We start from the raw sequence: 17,544 nt of genomic DNA, 5'->3' as shown, positions 1-17,544 counted from the left end.
CACATGGTGACCAAGGTTGTTTCCGTGCCAAAACCAGGCCTGAAACCCGACCAAAATGGATCCAGATAATCGGTCTCATCCAAGAGTGTCCGGAGCTGGCCTGCCACCACTCATTCAAGGACCTTGCCCAGGAATGGAACATTTGCTACCGGCCTATAGTTATTAAAAGATCCTCCGTGGCAAGGATCAGACCCAAATTTTTTATCAGTCTTGTTTCTTCCAGTTCTGTTTTTAACATTTTCTTTTTCTTTTCGCAACTCAAATATAGCAAATAATTAAACTTAAATCCAGCTTGCTAACAACAAAACACATAAAAGATGCAAGACCCTCTGTGGCGCAGAGTGGTAAGCGGCGGTAACGCAGCCGAAGCTCTGCTCATGGCCGGAGTTCGATTCCAACGGAAGGGGGAAGTTGAATCTCTGGTAAAAGGGGTCGAGGTCCACTCAGCCTTCCATCCATCTGTGGTCGGTAGGGTGTTAAAGAAAGGCCGGGGATGGAACTGGCAATCCCACCCCATATATATGGTCTACCTAGTAAACATCGCAAGACGTCACCCTAAGAGTCGGAAACAACTCGCACTACAAATGCGGGGACACCTTTACCTTTTATAGTTATTAAGATTTTCTGGGTCCGGGGAGGGTCTCTTCAGGAGTGGTCTCACTACCGTCTCTTTCAGGCAGTTGGGGACCACCCCCTCTCGCAGAGAAGCATTAATCACTTCCTTGGCCCAGCCGGCTGTTCCATCCCTGCTAGCTTTTATTGGCCAAGAAGGGCAAGGATCCAGCACAGAAGTGGTTGCACGAACCTGTCCAAGCACCTTGTCAACGTCTTCAGGCTGCACCAACTGAAACTCATCCAAGAAATTGGGATAAGGCTGTGCTCTGGATACCTCACTTGATTCACCTGCTATAACACTGGAGTCTAAGTCCTAGCGGATGCTAAAGATTTTGTCCTGGAAGTGCCTAGCAAATTCATTACAGCAGGCCTCAGATGGTTCTACCATGTCCTTGGGGCCAGCGTGTAATAGCCCCCGGACAATTCTGAAGAGCTCCGCTGGGTGGCAGATTGATGATTTGATAGTGGCAGAAATTTCTTTTTTTTGCTCTCCTCACTGTCCCTAAATACAGCTTACCATAAGCACTTACCAGTGTGTAACTGCATCCACCAGGAGTTTGTCTCCATCTGCACTTCAGCCATCTCCTATATTGTTTCATCGCCCTCAGCTCTGGGGTATACCATGGAGCCGTACGGGCTCTATATAGGAGATCATGTCAACTGCCCTGGTCATTTCTGTATTCCACAGTTCAACTAGGGTTTTGACAGGAGCGCCAGCCCTATCAGCCGGAAAACTCCCCAGAGCCCTTTGAAAACCACACGGATCCGTTAGTCTCTGGGGGCGGACTAATTTAATAGGTCCCCCACCCCTGCTGAGGTGAAAAGCTGCTGTAAATCTAAACTTCAGCAAGCAGTGATCTGTCCATGACAGAGGGACTGATGTAAGGCCCTCCACCATCTCCTTGTCCAGTTGCAAAAACCAAGTCTAGAGTGTGCCCTGCTACATGTGTTACACCAACTGCATGTTGGGACAGTCCCATGGTTGTCATGGAAACCATGAAATCCTGAGCTGCCCCGGATAAGGTGGCCTCGGCATGGATGTTGACATTCCGCAGAACCAACAGTCTGGAGAATCTCAACAGTACACCCGAGACCACCTCCATCAGCTCAGCTAGGTAGTCTGTTGGGCAGCAGGGTGGGCGGTACGCCAATGGAATCCCCAGTCTGTCCCACTGACCCAACACAAGGTACAAACACTCCAGACCAGTAGTCAGATGGACAGGGTGCTTGCAGAGGGAGATGGAGCTCCTACAGACCACAGCAAACCCCCCTCCCCAGCCCTCAGGTCTACCCTGATGCTGAACCAGGTACCCTGGCGCGCATAGCTGGGAGAGACTGACTCCGCCCTGTTCACCCATCCAGGTCTTGGTTATACATGCCAGATCGGCTGCCTCATCCACAATTAAATCATGAATGAGGGAGATCCTATTATGTACCGATCTGGCGTTTAGGAGCAGCATCCAGAGGTCTAAGAGCTGGCTGACAGGGCAGCCAACAAACCTGCAGGTGCGGGGAGGACCGTAACAAGGCACAGCCATTAACTGCCTGGGCCACTTTCCCCTTACCTGGCAAGTCCTCCTCACAACGCCATATCTCCCTCTACCCGTCACTACACTAATTGGGACGCCCTTAAGTCTCCCCGCTTGGTTCTGAGTCCTCTCTCCCAGGCACATAACTCAAGACCTGCCAGTCCCACAAAAAGCCAGGAAATCTGCAAAGCAGGAGCTGCCTCAGCCAGCCAGCTTATGCATCCACTCCAGGGAAGGGACAGGTGGACAAAATCAGGAACAGCTGGCTGAGTACCTGGGGGCCTGGTCCTGAAAAGCGTGGCAACCTGCTGCACAGAACTCCAACAGGGAGAGGGCAGTGGTGGTAGCCAAGCAGCAGCAAGCAAGCAGGCAGACAGCCGCAGCAGATGGTTCTCCCTCTTCCCTGGGAGATGGTAGTCCCCTTCTTCCTGCAGGCACTGGGTCCTTCACTTTCTTCCTTCACTTTCTGTAGGATAAAGTTATCTCCAACACAAGTCAGGAATTTTTTGGAGGGGCCATGTTTGGCAGAATTTGTCTCCTAACAGATATTGGGGTAACTGAAGTCCTCCATTACTACTACATCATGCCTCCTCGAAACATTGGCAATTTGCTTTTCCTAAGTTTCATCCTCGTCTTCTCCTTGACTGGGTGGTTGGTAGTACACTCCAGTCGCCATGTTCCTCTTATTCCTTGTCCCATTAATTTTCATCCAGATACTCTCAGGGGGGCTACCAAGCTCATTCTCCTGTATTTCTGTGCAGTGATATATATATTTTAATGCATAGTGCGACTCCGCCTCCCATTCTATTCCTTACTTTCTGAACAAGTTATATCCTTCAATTGCTGTGTTCCAGTCATGGGAGTCATCCCAACAAGTTGAATGACACCTATCAAGTCATATTTACTCTCCTGTATTAAAAGTTCAAGTTTGTCCTGTTTGTTTCCCATACTCTGGGCATTAGTATACAGACATCGAAGACAATGTAATTTACAGTCTGGCTTGCTTCCTACATTTTTTTGAAGATTATTATTGGGCCCCATTAGAGCCATTCTCTCAGTTCCTGTTACTGTGCCTAACCCTTCACTGATAGTTATCTCCAAGTTTACGTCTCCTTTTCCCTTATAATTCATCTTAAAGTCCTCCTGATGAAGTTCTCCATGCTGTGGCCAAACACATTCATCCCAGTTTTTGTGAGGTGCAACCCATCACTTGCAGTCCATCTTCCAAGAAGCATAGCCTGTGGTCCCAGAATCCAAATCTCTCATGTTGGCACCACTTTTGTGGCCAGTCATTCACCCGGAGTATTTTTCTTTCCCTTTAATCCTCTTCTCCAGAGGAATCATCATAAGACACTCCATTGAGAATAAATAGGTCGAGCTTGGATGCAAGTTGGGCTAGATGAAACCCCCTCTGATTTAGTTTGCTATCTTTAGAGTGGTGGGGGAAAGATGAAGATCCTGTCTCATATACAGGGAGTACTGCATTAAAGTGGGAATACAGGACATCATTAGAAGGGCCTATTCTAGCATTGAAATCACCTGCTACTACTACTAGAACATTAGGAAACACAAGGAAAAGGTTACATAAATTTTCTGCAAAGGTAGACCAATTTTCACTTCTCATAGATTGAGCTCCGGGGGGGGCGGGGCGGGGGGGAATAGAAGAAGACCGGTGGGCTCTTTAACATTTATATGAAACCGCTGGGAGAGGTCATCAGGAGATTTGGAGTACAATGCCATCAATATGCTGATGACACTCAGCTCTATCTCTCCCTACCACCTGATTGCAGGGAGGGAGTGCTCATCCTAAACCAATGCCTGGAGGCTATGAACGGCTGGATGTGGGCTAACAAACTGAAACTTGATCCAGACAGGACGGAAGTACTGCTGACCAAGGGAAAAACTGCATCAGGGACGGGGTTGCAACCTATTCTGGATGGGGTTGCACTCCCCTTGAAGGAGCAGGTTCGCAGTTTGGGAGTCCTCCTGGATCCTGCCCTGCTGCTTGAATATCAGGTGGCTGCAATAGCCAGGAGTACTTTTGGCCAACTCAAACTGGTCTACCAGCTGCGTCCGTTCCTGGAAGCGGTTGACTTGGCCACAGTGACACATGCATTGGTGACATTGAGACTTGATTACTGTAATGCACTCTACGTGGGGCTGCCTTTGAAAACAGTTTGGAAATTGCACTTGGTTCAAAATGCAGCAGCCAGAATGTTAACTGGAGCACAGTGCAGGGAGCATATTATTCCTGTGCTTATCGACTCCACTGGCTCCCAATTTGTTTCCGGGCCCAATTCAAAGTGCTGGTTCTGACCTTTAAAGCCCTACACGGCCTTGGAGCAATGTACCTGAGGAACTGCTTACGGCCATATGTACCTGCACGGGATTTAAGATCATCTGCCTCTGGTCTCCTCTGCGTGCCTGGAGTGAAAGATGTTAGACAGACAGGCACGCAGGAGAGAGCTTTTTCAGCTGTGGCCCCCAAGCTTTTGGTTTTCCGGAGACTTCTGAAAATGATCTTGTTCTGGAGAGCCTTTGGGAGGGATTGAAGGTAGAGCCTGACACTGATTTTATGACTTCTGCATTAAATTTTACCTTTGTAGTCCCTTTAGTATATGTGTGTGTATGTATATGTATATATATATATTGTATTTTGTGTATTTTAATTGTATTTTATGTATTTTAAATTTATTTTAATGTTTTTGTGATTTTGTTGTTTACAATTTTATTATGTATATGTTTGATTTTATTTTTGTAAGCCGCCCTGAGTGCCCTATTAAAGGGTAGAAGGGCGGGATAAAAATATTTTAAATAAATAAATAATAAAATCTCTGGATTCAACCCAAACTCTGTATGACAAAATGCAGAAACATACATACAGGCGAAATGACAGTAATCTTACAGCTTCTCTACATATCCATGGCTTAGTGTTATTTTTTACAAATGCAACTGATTTTTAAATACTGAAGATATCTCAAGTGAGGATTACTGTCTAAACAAAGGTCAGTCAAAGCATCTCAGGAAAAATACTATTAGTATTATAGTCTGAATCAAAGATTTCATAAAACAGGTGATTGTTTTCTGCTGTAGGGTTCTCCTAAGTGCTGCTTCCCGACAAAAAGGAATATCTCACAAAGCTATAAATAATGTATAAGGCCATTAAATATTGATCTGTTACATAGCATTCACAGCTGCACAATTAGGTTAGGTTTGTAAATAGCACATCAATAGAGAACAGTTCACATATTCTCTTTGGAAACAGCATTAGGTGCATCTTTCCCTTCCTAGAAAAGTCTTGAACCCTTGTCATAGGAGAGCTGTATGTACTTTCTGCAGGCATTCTGCAGGGAACTATGGGGCTGCTTGTTGTATGGGCTCTTTCTGCCCTTTGTTTTTGATATGCTCAAAAAAGAACACTTGTGAGGAACATAAGGGGATTTGAACACCTGCCTGGAGAAGTGCCTGCAGCCTGGCTACACTAGGGTCATTGCTGGTTGTATCACTGGAGCTGATAGACTGGGGGCACTGTGGCATTGTTTTGTGTGTGTTACAATGTAGGATGTGTGTAAGGGTGCGGTCCCAGTCATCATGAGTTCATTGGTTCTCCACATATGTGGGTGTCAACACCAGCCATCCCTGACCGGTGGGCACTGATAGTGTTTCCAGGGGTGCTGAGGGCATTTTACACTGTTTTTCTGTTTACTGAATGTTTCTCTGTCCTCTCCAGGGCTGGTAAGATTCAGCCGCTATTCCACCAGCACAGCAGCAGCATCTCTCCATCTCCCCCCACATAATAAGTATAAGATTCCTCGGAAAAATTAATAAATAATGAAATAATCCATAATGAGAAACCTCCTGTTGACAACCTTTTAAGGTTCATTAGCTGTACCGATAGAAGCATTTCTAGTGAAAACCAATGATTCATTTCTTCATTGATTGCATGCTCAAACTTCCCATTATTTTGTACGCTTCATGCAAATGAATATAAGTTTTCATTTATTCATTCATCTGGCTTCCTCTTTACCTCAGGTTAAGAAATTATTAAAATCTCATATTTTTTTCTTTTGCATTTCTTTCTTGATACACTATTTGATTTTTTTCATTTCTTTCCCACTCCTAAGGTAATCATCAGATTATTTAACTCATTTTCCTTCTTTTACTTTCTCTGGGCCAGTGCCAACTTTTCCCTTTCCCTCCAGTTCCACTGCCCTTTTGCCGCACATTATCAACCTGCAAGCAGGGACTGGTGTTTTTTATTTTTCCACACATTAGGCACTTTTATAAATAATACATCATGATGATGATTAGACACTAAAATGAAAACATGGGACAACAGGCAGATGGAGTGGAAGGGGAAGGGGAGATAGCTAAGGAAGATCTAGTTAGGGAGATAATAATGCAGAATCTTAAATATAAAGGACAGAGAAACATGACATGAGTAGTCATATGACCACAAAAATGACAGAGAGACAATGGCTGAGAATTTTACTGTAGGCTGTATTAGCATGAGACAGCCAGTGTGGTGTAGTGGTTAGAGTGTTGGACTATGACCTGGAAGACCAGGGTTTGAATCACCACACAGCCATGAAGCTCACTGAGTGACGTTGGGTCAGACACTGCCTCTCAGCCTCAGAGGAAGGCAAGGGTAAACCATCTCTGAATACCGCTTACCATGGAAACCCTATTCGTAGGGTCGCTGTAAATCGGAATCGACTTGAAGGCAGTCCATTGCATTTTTTGTGTGTGTTAGCATGAAAACATTGGGCTGTATTCAACTAAGTACTACTCAGAGTAGACCCACTAAAAGTAATGAACATAAATTAGTCATGTATATTAACTTTAATAGAGTATACTCTGAGTAGGACTAGCATTGTGTACCACCCATTAGAATTATTCTTGAAATGGATTCTTAGTGCCACAGGAAATTAAACCTTTCCCCACAATTCTGCTTATTTTGTTTGGATTAAAAATTTTTTAAAAAATCTCTTTACACTCCATTTGCAGAATAAAATAAAGTATTAATATGTTACCTTAAATCTGTCCACTTCTGCCTTTGAACATGTTGCATGGTAAGACAGCACCTGACCCAGAACAAATTAGGTGGGGGAGGGAAGAAATTTCACATGTGAGAAGCTGAAATGATATACCATCACTTAAGCCACCTTGAAAGGACTATTAAAATTATTTATTAATATTTATGCATCATCATAGATTATATGTGAGATATTATATAATCAATTATACTTGCAGCACTCACCTGCTAGAACATTTTATAGGAAATCATGTCAGAAATACCATAATGTTGCAAACAATATTATTGTTCTAAAGTGAAGAAAAAGTGAGGTAAATAATAATGGGATGAATCCAAGAGTGCCCTTTGGCTCACATAAGGGCTTTTGATCAAATGGACACCTCTGGTAATAGAAGGGGGTGGGAAAGTAATTTTCTCTGATTCCCATGCCGGTCTGCACCACCTTCCACACTGTTCTGGAGGATCCCTCCTCATTCTGGAGTTGTAACTGCCTCCCCCTTTCCACTAGCATTATTGTCCATTGGATCAAGTGGATGGACACAACTGGATTCAACCCTATGACTTAAAGATATTGCTGGCTTTACTTAGGTATGGTTTCCAGAATGTGCCAATATCAATTTTCTTTTCCATTCTACATCACCTATAAATGTTATTAAATATTTTGCTTCAGAAATTAAAGATTCCAAGAACATTATCCAGAGGTGACATGTCTCAGGCTGTAATTCTCGCCATGTCTACTCAGAAGTAGCCATGTCTACCACTGAACTCAATAGGTCTTACTCTTAGGTAGGTGTGATTAGAGGTGGGAAGATGGTCAGTTCTAGATGTGGTTGCACTCCCCTAGAAGGAGCAGGTCTATTGTCACTTGAGGCTCAGTGGCTTTGGTGGCTAGGAGTGCCTATTTTCCAGCTACATCTGGTTCACCAGCTAGAGCCCCTTTTGGAAAGAGGTGACTTGGCCATGGATGGTACTCCATGCTCTGCTAACTTCCAGGCTGGATTACTGCAGCATGCTCTACATGGGGCTGCTCTTGAAGACAATTCGGAAACTTCAACTAGTCTAAAATGCAGCGGCCATATTACTGGGTGGAGTTGCTTTTACAACTCGTATAACCCCTGTCTAAAACAATTGTACTGGTTGCCAGTTCTTTTCCAGGCCAAATTCAAGGTGCTCACAGTAAAGTTTCAAGCTCTGAACAACTTAGGCCCCAAATACCTGAGAGACTACCTCCTTCCTTACAGAACCTCACAGGTGTTACGATCTGCAGAGGCAGCCCTCTTGTTAGTTCGCTGCCTTCAGAAGTCCAGGGGTTGGTGGCCCAGGAGAGGGCATTCTCTATGGCAACCCCAAAGAGCTGGAACATCCCACAAAGGTGCATCTGGCACCTTCATTGTACAGTTTTTGGCAAATACTGAAGATTCACCTCTTTATCACAGTCTTTGATACCTGCAGTGTATGTTTTCATCCTATTCCTGTCATTCTAATTTGTTTTAACTGTTTTTAATATTAACTATCTGCATGGGTGGAGTTTGGGCGATCCCTGCAGAAAAAAACCCCAGCATCACTAGACGGTGCTTCTCTCTGTTGGTGGGGAAGATATTGTGGCATCCTAACCCCACTACCAGCATCAACATTTTATTTATTTATTTATTTGTATTTATATCCCGCCCTTCCTCCCAGTAGGAGCCCAGGGCGGCATATATTATCATATATATATTATAGTGGTGACAGGAGTACCGCTTGATCCCTCAAATTTTGTTTAGCATTCTCAGTGTGCCTCTAGTCATCCTACCATTGTGTTATTTAAAAAGAAATACAAAATTGTGATGGTCCTTCATCATTGCCTTCATCAACATTCAGATAACACTATGATCAATCTTTATGTATCTTCCAAGAGTGTAGTATCTTAAAGTTGATCAATTATATTTTTCTTTGTTGAAATAATAAATGATTTTCCAGTTTAAGATCCCAGTACGTGGAGCATTAAACACACTTTTGTTGAAATTATATACACAGCCACACAGTGAAGATAAATTTGCGTGCAGCTGGAGTTGTTTTGAAACTTTCTGTTACAACTCATCACCTGCCTGAACAGACCAGCCAGTTCTAAAGAGAAAAACAGCACGCTCATTATACCAAATGATCTGGTAAAACTTTCACATCATTTGTGGCTAGATATATACTTCTTCATCACTGTGCCATGGCTGTCTACGGTTCTAAGCCTTCTTATTATTTACATGGAATACAGTTAAATCACAGATCTACATAAGAACATAAGAAAAGCCTTACTGGATCAGATCAAAGACCCATCTAGTCCAGTACACTATTCTCACAGTGGCCAATCAGATGCCTATGGTAACTCTGCAATCTTGATAAGGTGGCTTAGATGTGGATTGACAGAAGTTAATGGAGACATTCAAGGTCTTGCAGAATTCAGCAATAGTATCCACCAAGATTTTTTACATTAAAATAAAAATAAAGGGATGGGAAGCAGGGCAAAACTAACCTTCTCTCTCTTATGATGGGGGTGGGGGTGTCAGGCAATAAATTAAAGTGGAAATACAGGTGTCTTGTTTCTATGGCTGGAAGGGCTAAAAATCCATTCAATAAATTAAATACATACAGTGCTTTGCAAACTAATCAGGTCCCTGACCAATGCTCTCATAGTACTGAATTACAAATGGTACATTGTAATTTTGTTCTGTATGATATTTTATTCTGAAACACTGAAACTCAAAATCAATTACTGTAAGGTGACACTGGTTTTATGTTGGGAAATGTTTGTAAGAAGCATAAAAAAACAGAAACATGTTGCTTGCATAAATATTCAAGCCCTGTGCTGTGGAAGCCCCCAGCATACACAGATGAAAGAAATTGCCCTGTTGAGGACACAGTTTCCTTACCATTGGCCTCTGTGAACAGTGAACCACTACAGTTGCTGTCACATTGTCAGGAAAAAAACCCACTATTGAAGGATCATTGGTCAGGCTGTGGATCTGAAGGAAAATGAAGACCAAAGAAGTGAGAGATAATGTAATACAAATGCACAGATTAGGAAAAGGGTACAAAATAATATCCAAGAGTTTGGATATCCCAGTGAGCACAGATCAATGGAAGTGGAAGCTGCATCACACCTCCCAGGCACTGCCGAGAAAAGGCCGTCCCTCAAAACTCAGTGCTCGAACAAGAAGGAGATTTGTGAGAGAAGCCAGAGAGAGGCCACCAATCACTTTGAAAAAGCTACAGAGGTCAGTGGCTGGGAGTGGAGTAATGGTGCACCAGTCAACCATATCAAGACCTCTGCATAACACTGGCCTGAATGGGAGGGTGGCAAGAAAGAAGCTGTTACTCAAAAAGTACCAGCTGAAAGCACGTCTGGAGTTTGCCAGAAAGTGTGAGAGTGCCCCAGCTGCAATGTGGGAAAAGATTCTGTGGTCAGATGAGACCAAGATAGAGCTTTTTGGGCAAAACTCAAGAATGCTATATGTGGCGCAAACCTAACCCTGCCCATGCCTCAAGATACACCATCCCTACATGAAATATGGTGGTGTCAGCATCATGCTGTGGGGATGCTTCTCATCAGCAGGGACTGGGCATCTTGTTAAAATGGAAGGAAGAATGGATGGAGCAAAATACAGGGAAATACTGAAAGAGAACCTGCTTCAGTCCACTAAAAAACTGAGGCTTGGGAGGAAATTCATTTTTCTGCAGGATAATGATCCCATGCACAAGGCCAAAGCAACATTGGCCAAAGAACAAAAAGGTGAATGTCCTACAGTGGCCCAGTCAAAGTCCTGATCTCAATCCCATTGAGAAGCTGTGGTGCACTTTGAAAATTGCAGCCCAAAAGTGATGTGCAACTAACCTGAACAATCTGGAGCGAATCTGCCAAGAATGGGCCAAAATTGCTCTGACATGGTGTGCAAAGCTGGTACATACCTACCTCAAAAGATTTAAAGCTGTTATTGCAGTGAAAGATAGCTCTACCAAGTATTAATGTGTGGGGATTGAATACTTGTGCAAGCAACATGTTTCCGTTTTTTATCTTTCTTAGAAACATTTCCCAACATAAAACCAATGTCACCTTACAATAATTGATTTTGAGTTTCAGTGTTTCAAAATAAAATATCATACAAAACAAAATTACAATGTACCATTTGTACTTCAGTATTAAGAGAGTATTGGTCAGGGGTCTGATTAGTTTGGAAGGCACTGTACATTGATTCTTTCCCCCAGCCACAAAAGGCCAATTCTTTAGTATATGATAAATGATTTACTGAGATACTCACATCAAGAGCCACAGATTGCTTTGCCCAGGATTTCTTCACTTGGTCATACATTATCGTATTGTTGATGCCCAAGCCACAAAATATAACAAAAGCCTAGAAAAATAAAAACAGAAACACACCTGGTTAGCACATAATGCTAAGCCATGGTATGTTTAACCAAAGTTCACTTGTTTGAATGTCCAGATCCAGCCCAGAAATAAACTAACCACAGTTTATATTCTGGCAACAAACCATGATGTGAAGCCATGGTTTGTTGCTGGCTTACACTGTGCGCACACCATACATTTAAAGCACACCCCCCCTGCAAGAATCCTGGGAACTGTAGTTTACCCCTCACAGAGCTATAATTCCCAGCACCCTTAAAAACTACATTTGAAAGGATTCTTTGGGGGAAAGCCATGTACTTTAAATGTCCTTTAAATGTATGGTGTGTATGCAGCTTTACAAACTATGGGTTTGATTTGGCATTATGTTCAAACTGAGTAACCTTGTTTAACCATGGTTTTCTTCCACTTCACTCCAGACACTCATCACACTACAGAAGCATGAAGCAAAAGCTGGAAAACAAAACAAGCTTTCAAAAAACAAGCTATGGTTTAGCATTATGTGCAGATGCAGTTATAGCCTGTAGAATTCTGCAAGTGTCAAGTGAGACAGTCCAGCCTAAAAGGTTGATGCACTATTGCATGGAAAACTGCTACCATCACTTGAAGCAGTGTTGCTAGCAGCATACCAAACTAATTATTTCTCCATCCTCCAAATTTTTCAAAGGCTTTTTCTCTGTCTTATTGTTCTTGCAGTGTATACCCTAGTCTTGTAGATAGTATGTACTCTAATCTTGCAGAGTCTGTAAACAAAAGGGATAATCAGTAACTTTTCTTTTAACTCTTTTTGGAATCTGTATAAAGTTAGATGGGTTAACAGTATTCTATCTGATGGGAACTGTATGGGTTATTCTCAAATTAGAATTATGTCTGGAGGTAATTCTTCATCCTGGATTCAGTACTATCAACTGAAACATTTTGTAGCCTACAATCTTAGAATTGGGAAGATGGAAGCAAAAATGTCTCTGAATTACTAACATTTGAGAGGAAGAAATTGTAGAGGGAGAAACTGAAAGGGCTCTTGCTTCAGTTCTATCAAGCTCTTATAGTTACAGAGGGGGAAATGACAGCAGTAATTTTAAAACCAAATGGAATAACACTTTGGGAATTGATATTCCAGATTCTATTTGGCACTTCATTTTTACAAAAGGCCCTGCAGCCTCTTCATGTATAGACCCGAAGGAAAGCCATTACAAGGTCCTATACTGCTCCATCTCATCTAGCAAAAATGTATAATAGTTACTGTGAGAGATGCTGGAAATGGTAGAAACCTAAAGCTGATATCGTCCATACTTTGAGGAGTTCAGAATGCCTGAAGAAAGTTGCTTCTAGGATCATTCTTAATAATAACAACAACAGCAACAACAACAATAATAATTTATTTTTGTTGTCTGCCTCTCTCCTGGAATGCAAGTCCTAAAATGGATTACAAATTAGATTTAAAAATACAAAGCATACATAAAACCATACAGAAATTTAAACATACAAAAACATAAAAAACCATATATAAACAAATCCATAAAATTCTTAAGATCCTTAAAAACATCATTATGAAGGGGTAAAAAAAATTAACTAAATGCTTGAATAAAAAAGATGGGTCTTCAGCAGCCATCTAAAAATGGGAAGAGAGGGGGCTGATCTTACCTCACAGGGGAGAGTAATTAGGACTGGTAATTCTCAGACTGCAATCCTAGGCACACTTAACAGGAAATAAATTCCATTACTTTCACTGGTATTTACTTCTGAATAAACTTCTGAAAAAATATAAAATAAGATCAGGGTGCACATGTCCTTTCACTAATAACACGGGCTTACAGGAGACTCTGTTTGGAGAAATACTCCATTGGTTTGAATGGGAAAGTTGCAATTCAAACCTATGCAAATTTGTTCAGAAGCAAGTCCCACAATGTTCACTGGGATGTAATCTCAGGTGAATGTGCATAGGATTGCAGCCTTTAAGCCAGTGATTACTTCAGTTCTGCTGAAATGAATAAACATCAGTTTTTAAATTGGATTCTGTCCATAATTTGTGCTGCTTAAGTACAGGTCCCTGCTGCAAAGTAAACATTTCTTACCTCAAAGAGTCGCTGATCAGCATCATCAAATGGTTTCCCATCAAGTCTATTCAGTACTTGAGCTACCCCTTTAGAAAAAGTTAGAAAACATAACCCATTTTATACATTAATTCATAGCACCTTCTGTTGTATTAGTTACCAGTGTGTTTATCAAAACTGCCCATGTCATTAAACAGGGCAAATTCTGGCTTATGTCTGAGCACATTGGCTTAATTAGGTTGTCAGCTGGACAGTCTTAAATCCTGTATCCAACGAATCTCAGGGGCAACACTTTATACTGAGTATATCTCAGTATTTTACAAATTGTTAATAATAAGCTCTGTGTAAAAGGTCACTACATTAACACTGCAAGGAAGCAATGAGAAAAACAAAATCCATACATGTATTCAGTGCTTTCTTTAACCTTCCTTTCTGGAAGCCTTCAGGTACCAGGTTATCTTTTATTTTAAAAAATGTGAGCGTAGCGCTTCATAGTGGTAGTAGTAACTAACTAAATAAAATCATGCATATAGTCAAACAATAAAATTCTTGTTATCTTACCTGTCAAAATTCCACCTCTGCAGAATGTTAATGTGCACATCAAACCATGTAATTTTATACCAGTATGAGTAATTTTGAAGTTTAATTTTCAAAATTAAAAGAACTACTACTCACATGCAGCTATTTACTGTTATTAATATGTACTGAATTATAAAAGGAATACAGGATTTTTTAAAAACAACTAAAAGTTTACATTAACAAAACAATCCTATTACTCATTAATGATTGATATCTTACCAATTATTTGGTGAGTGCTATTCCATATAGGGACACAGAGAACAGATCTTATATGAAAGCCAGAAAACTGGTCAGCCTAGGACATAAAAACATTTAGTGACTAGCATGGTATATGACTTAGCATTTGTCCCACAGGTCTAACAATTAATATGTCCAACAGGTTATATTATTACACACCAATTAAAATGCTAATATAGTAAATTTATACAGATTGTGTAACTTCCAAGCCCAAAGTGAGGAGGATGTTAGCCTGTCTAGGAAATTGTCCAAATGCATAGAAATAACAAAATCTTAAATTTCCCTCATTATTTATGAGGGCTACAGAAGGCTCAGATTAACCTTCTTCCCAAAATAGACACTCAGTTTTATAACTTTCAGTATATCTAGCGCCAAGAACTATATAACATTACTGTAAATACATTTTACCCCAAATTTATTTGGAGGTGTAATAGGGTTAATTGTACCAAAACAATGAATTTTCTAAAATCACCTCCTTCCCAGATGATCTAGGAGATAACTTTCTATAACTGATCAACTTGGCAGAAAACCAACAGCAGGCTATGAAAACCAAAATTGTAAATAAGTTTATTTCGGTCAATGACCAGCAAATAGAAAGTAGACAACATAATCATAAAATGTACAACTACAAAATGACAGTCCACTAAAACTAACAAAATAATAAAATCTTATCTCTGGGCCAACTTTTTCCTGCGGGCAATGGCGGCTACACAAAATTTGGCCACCATAATAGTGACCCGTGGTTCCCAATCTTCCAAGAGTTGGTGCACAACAGCTGACTCGGGGCCTCTGCACATTTTGTACATAGGGAAATAAATAAAGGTGTCACAAAGATCTCGATATAAGGAGCAGTATAATATCACATGATCCACTGATTCCACTGCCCCAGACCCACAGGGGCAGACTCATAGGTCATAGAGGACTTTCTTATATCTACCTTCAAGGAGCGCTGAGGGGAGTACATTGAGTCTCGCGAGTGTGAACGCCCTTCTATACTTAGCAATACTCAGGTTGGCTAAGTAATCCACAGGCACGGGTGAAATGTCACTGAGCCGTAGGTTGGGAAACGCTGCTAGTAAACTCAAGTTATTTTGCAACTCGGTATCCTTTATTCATTGAATAATGGCATCTTTAGCCTTGTAAAAGCCTAGGTCTAGTACCGCTTTTGTCAAGAAACCGAGAGAAAGCAGTTTGTTATTTCCATTGAGAATGAAAAGTAAGAGGGGCTAAGCCTAGAGGAGCAAAAGACATCCTAAGCCAGAAGTTAAATCTAAGAATCCAGACTCGCAACTCCATTTGGAGGACCCCAACGATGAAAACCAACAATTCTCATCAGGGTTTGCAATTAAGTGCTGGGTGACCTCCTTCTCAGAAAAGCAAAATCAAGGGTGTAAAGAAGCCCAGGTAGCCATTGCTTCAAAGATGTTTACTTGTCTGTCTCATTCAAGTTTCTTATATAAAGAACAATCATTAGACCAGTGAGGAAATACCATAACTTTCAAGGAATGACTATAACTAAAATAAGATGTAAAGACCAATTTTAGGTTAATAGGTAAAGTTTGAAAGAGGGAAACTATGAGAAGTTTAAAGATGAAAAGAAGCTTTAGGCTGCAATCCCATGCACACTTGCATGGGAATAGGTTGCACTGAACTATTCATTGAGGCTTACTTCTGAGTAGACATGTAGAGGATTGCACTGTGAAGCTTACAATAGGGGGAAGTGGCAATTTTCAAGGCATGCATCATAATGAGAATGTGATATTTCCAAAAATTGTAGATATTTCTTGTAGATTAATACAAGAGTCTGCATGACCTATAGAACTGCTGAGAGCTGTACTTGGTGGCCAAATATGTCTTTGCAGTTCCAGATGCACCTGGTGCACTTGTCGCTTCTTAAATGATAGACTTAGGCTGCAACCTTATGCATGCATACCTGGGAGTAAACACCACTGATTAGTTCCTTTTAACATAGTGTTTGTTTTATTGCTGCTCTTTTTATTATGTTAAAATGATTTAACTGCAATTTTTGCCTTGTTGTAAGCTGCCCTGAACACTTGTTGGAAGGGGTGAGGAACAAACTCCGTGAATGAATTAAAGCACTGAACTAAAAAGGTTTCAAATTTTTATTTACAATTTAATAGTAGCATAAGAAAGGCAAATACTGCTGCACGTCTGTTATTTTATCTTACTTCAGTAAGAGATTATAGTGTTAACTTATTAATAAAGTGATTTGTCTCCAAAACCCAGTTCTTTCTAAAACCTGACATCACAGATTAAATACCTATGATGATAGTCAAAAATTAATTATTATCTCTGCTGCCTCATATGCCACATAATTCTTTTCCCATGTAAGTTAAAGCAGCATTTTTTTTAATTCATGCAGACTTTTAGGAAGTGTGAAACAAACATGAATTAGCTGCATTGTGTATTAATCAAAACATGGCCTATTAAACATAGCATATTAAATAACTACAGTAACAATATGGCATGCTTTACTTCTGCATATCTTTGGCAGAAAATATTACCTAGGCATTAACTGTACTTTCTGAAAAGCTGAATAAATTAGAATCCATTGTTCCCCCTGTAAGTTGGTACTGGGAGTTTATATTGAATCTATGGGTTTTTAAAAAATGATTGTGATGGTTTGGCAGGCATTCCTTCACAAGTTACCTATAAAGTGAGGATTTTGTATAATAGAGTAACATCGTGTACACTGTTCTAAGTTCTGTGGAGGAAGAACAAAGTACAAATACAATACATTGTCTAATGGAGTACGTTGGCAATTGTGGTTTCTACTGACATTGCCAATTCTGACCTGACAATCCCAAGAAGAGGAGGGCTGAAAAGAGGTGAGGGTGGGAGAAAATATCACAGAATAGTTTGAATGAAGTAGTCAGTTTTTGGCTGTAGGCTCGTAGTCATCACTGTGTCAATTACTAAACTAAGTGGAGTAAAGTTAATTCAGAAGGAGAGCGCAGTTCTGTTCTGTGTATGTTAAGCCAGTACCTGATCTGTCGATAAAATGAGCATTGAGCCAACAGAGCACTTCATAAACATGATTAGGGTCACAACTTAAGCTACAAAATTTAATCAAAGTCTGTA

The 17,544-nt window shown here is 40.9% G+C and overlaps 1 protein-coding gene across 1 annotated transcript in view; it reads right to left on the bottom strand.

The window, feature by feature from the left end:
- PDE11A (phosphodiesterase 11A) overlaps positions 1–17,544 on the bottom strand; it is a 300,134-nt gene that overhangs the window by 130,266 nt on the left and 152,324 nt on the right. The window contains exons 7-10 of the mRNA XM_061608380.1: positions 14,425–14,500; positions 13,648–13,715; positions 11,469–11,561; positions 7,178–7,228 (exon numbers count right to left, since the gene is read on the bottom strand). Coding sequence (XP_061464364.1) covers positions 7,178–7,228; positions 11,469–11,561; positions 13,648–13,715; positions 14,425–14,500 — 288 coding nt within the window. The remainder of the gene's footprint in view (positions 1–7,177; positions 7,229–11,468; positions 11,562–13,647; positions 13,716–14,424; positions 14,501–17,544) is intronic.

Source organism: Rhineura floridana, chromosome 2, assembly GCF_030035675.1.
Source record: "Rhineura floridana isolate rRhiFlo1 chromosome 2, rRhiFlo1.hap2, whole genome shotgun sequence".
NCBI lineage: Eukaryota > Metazoa > Chordata > Lepidosauria > Squamata > Rhineuridae > Rhineura > Rhineura floridana.
Note: the sequence above shows the minus strand (reverse complement) of the source record. Positions and strands in the feature narration are given on the sequence as shown.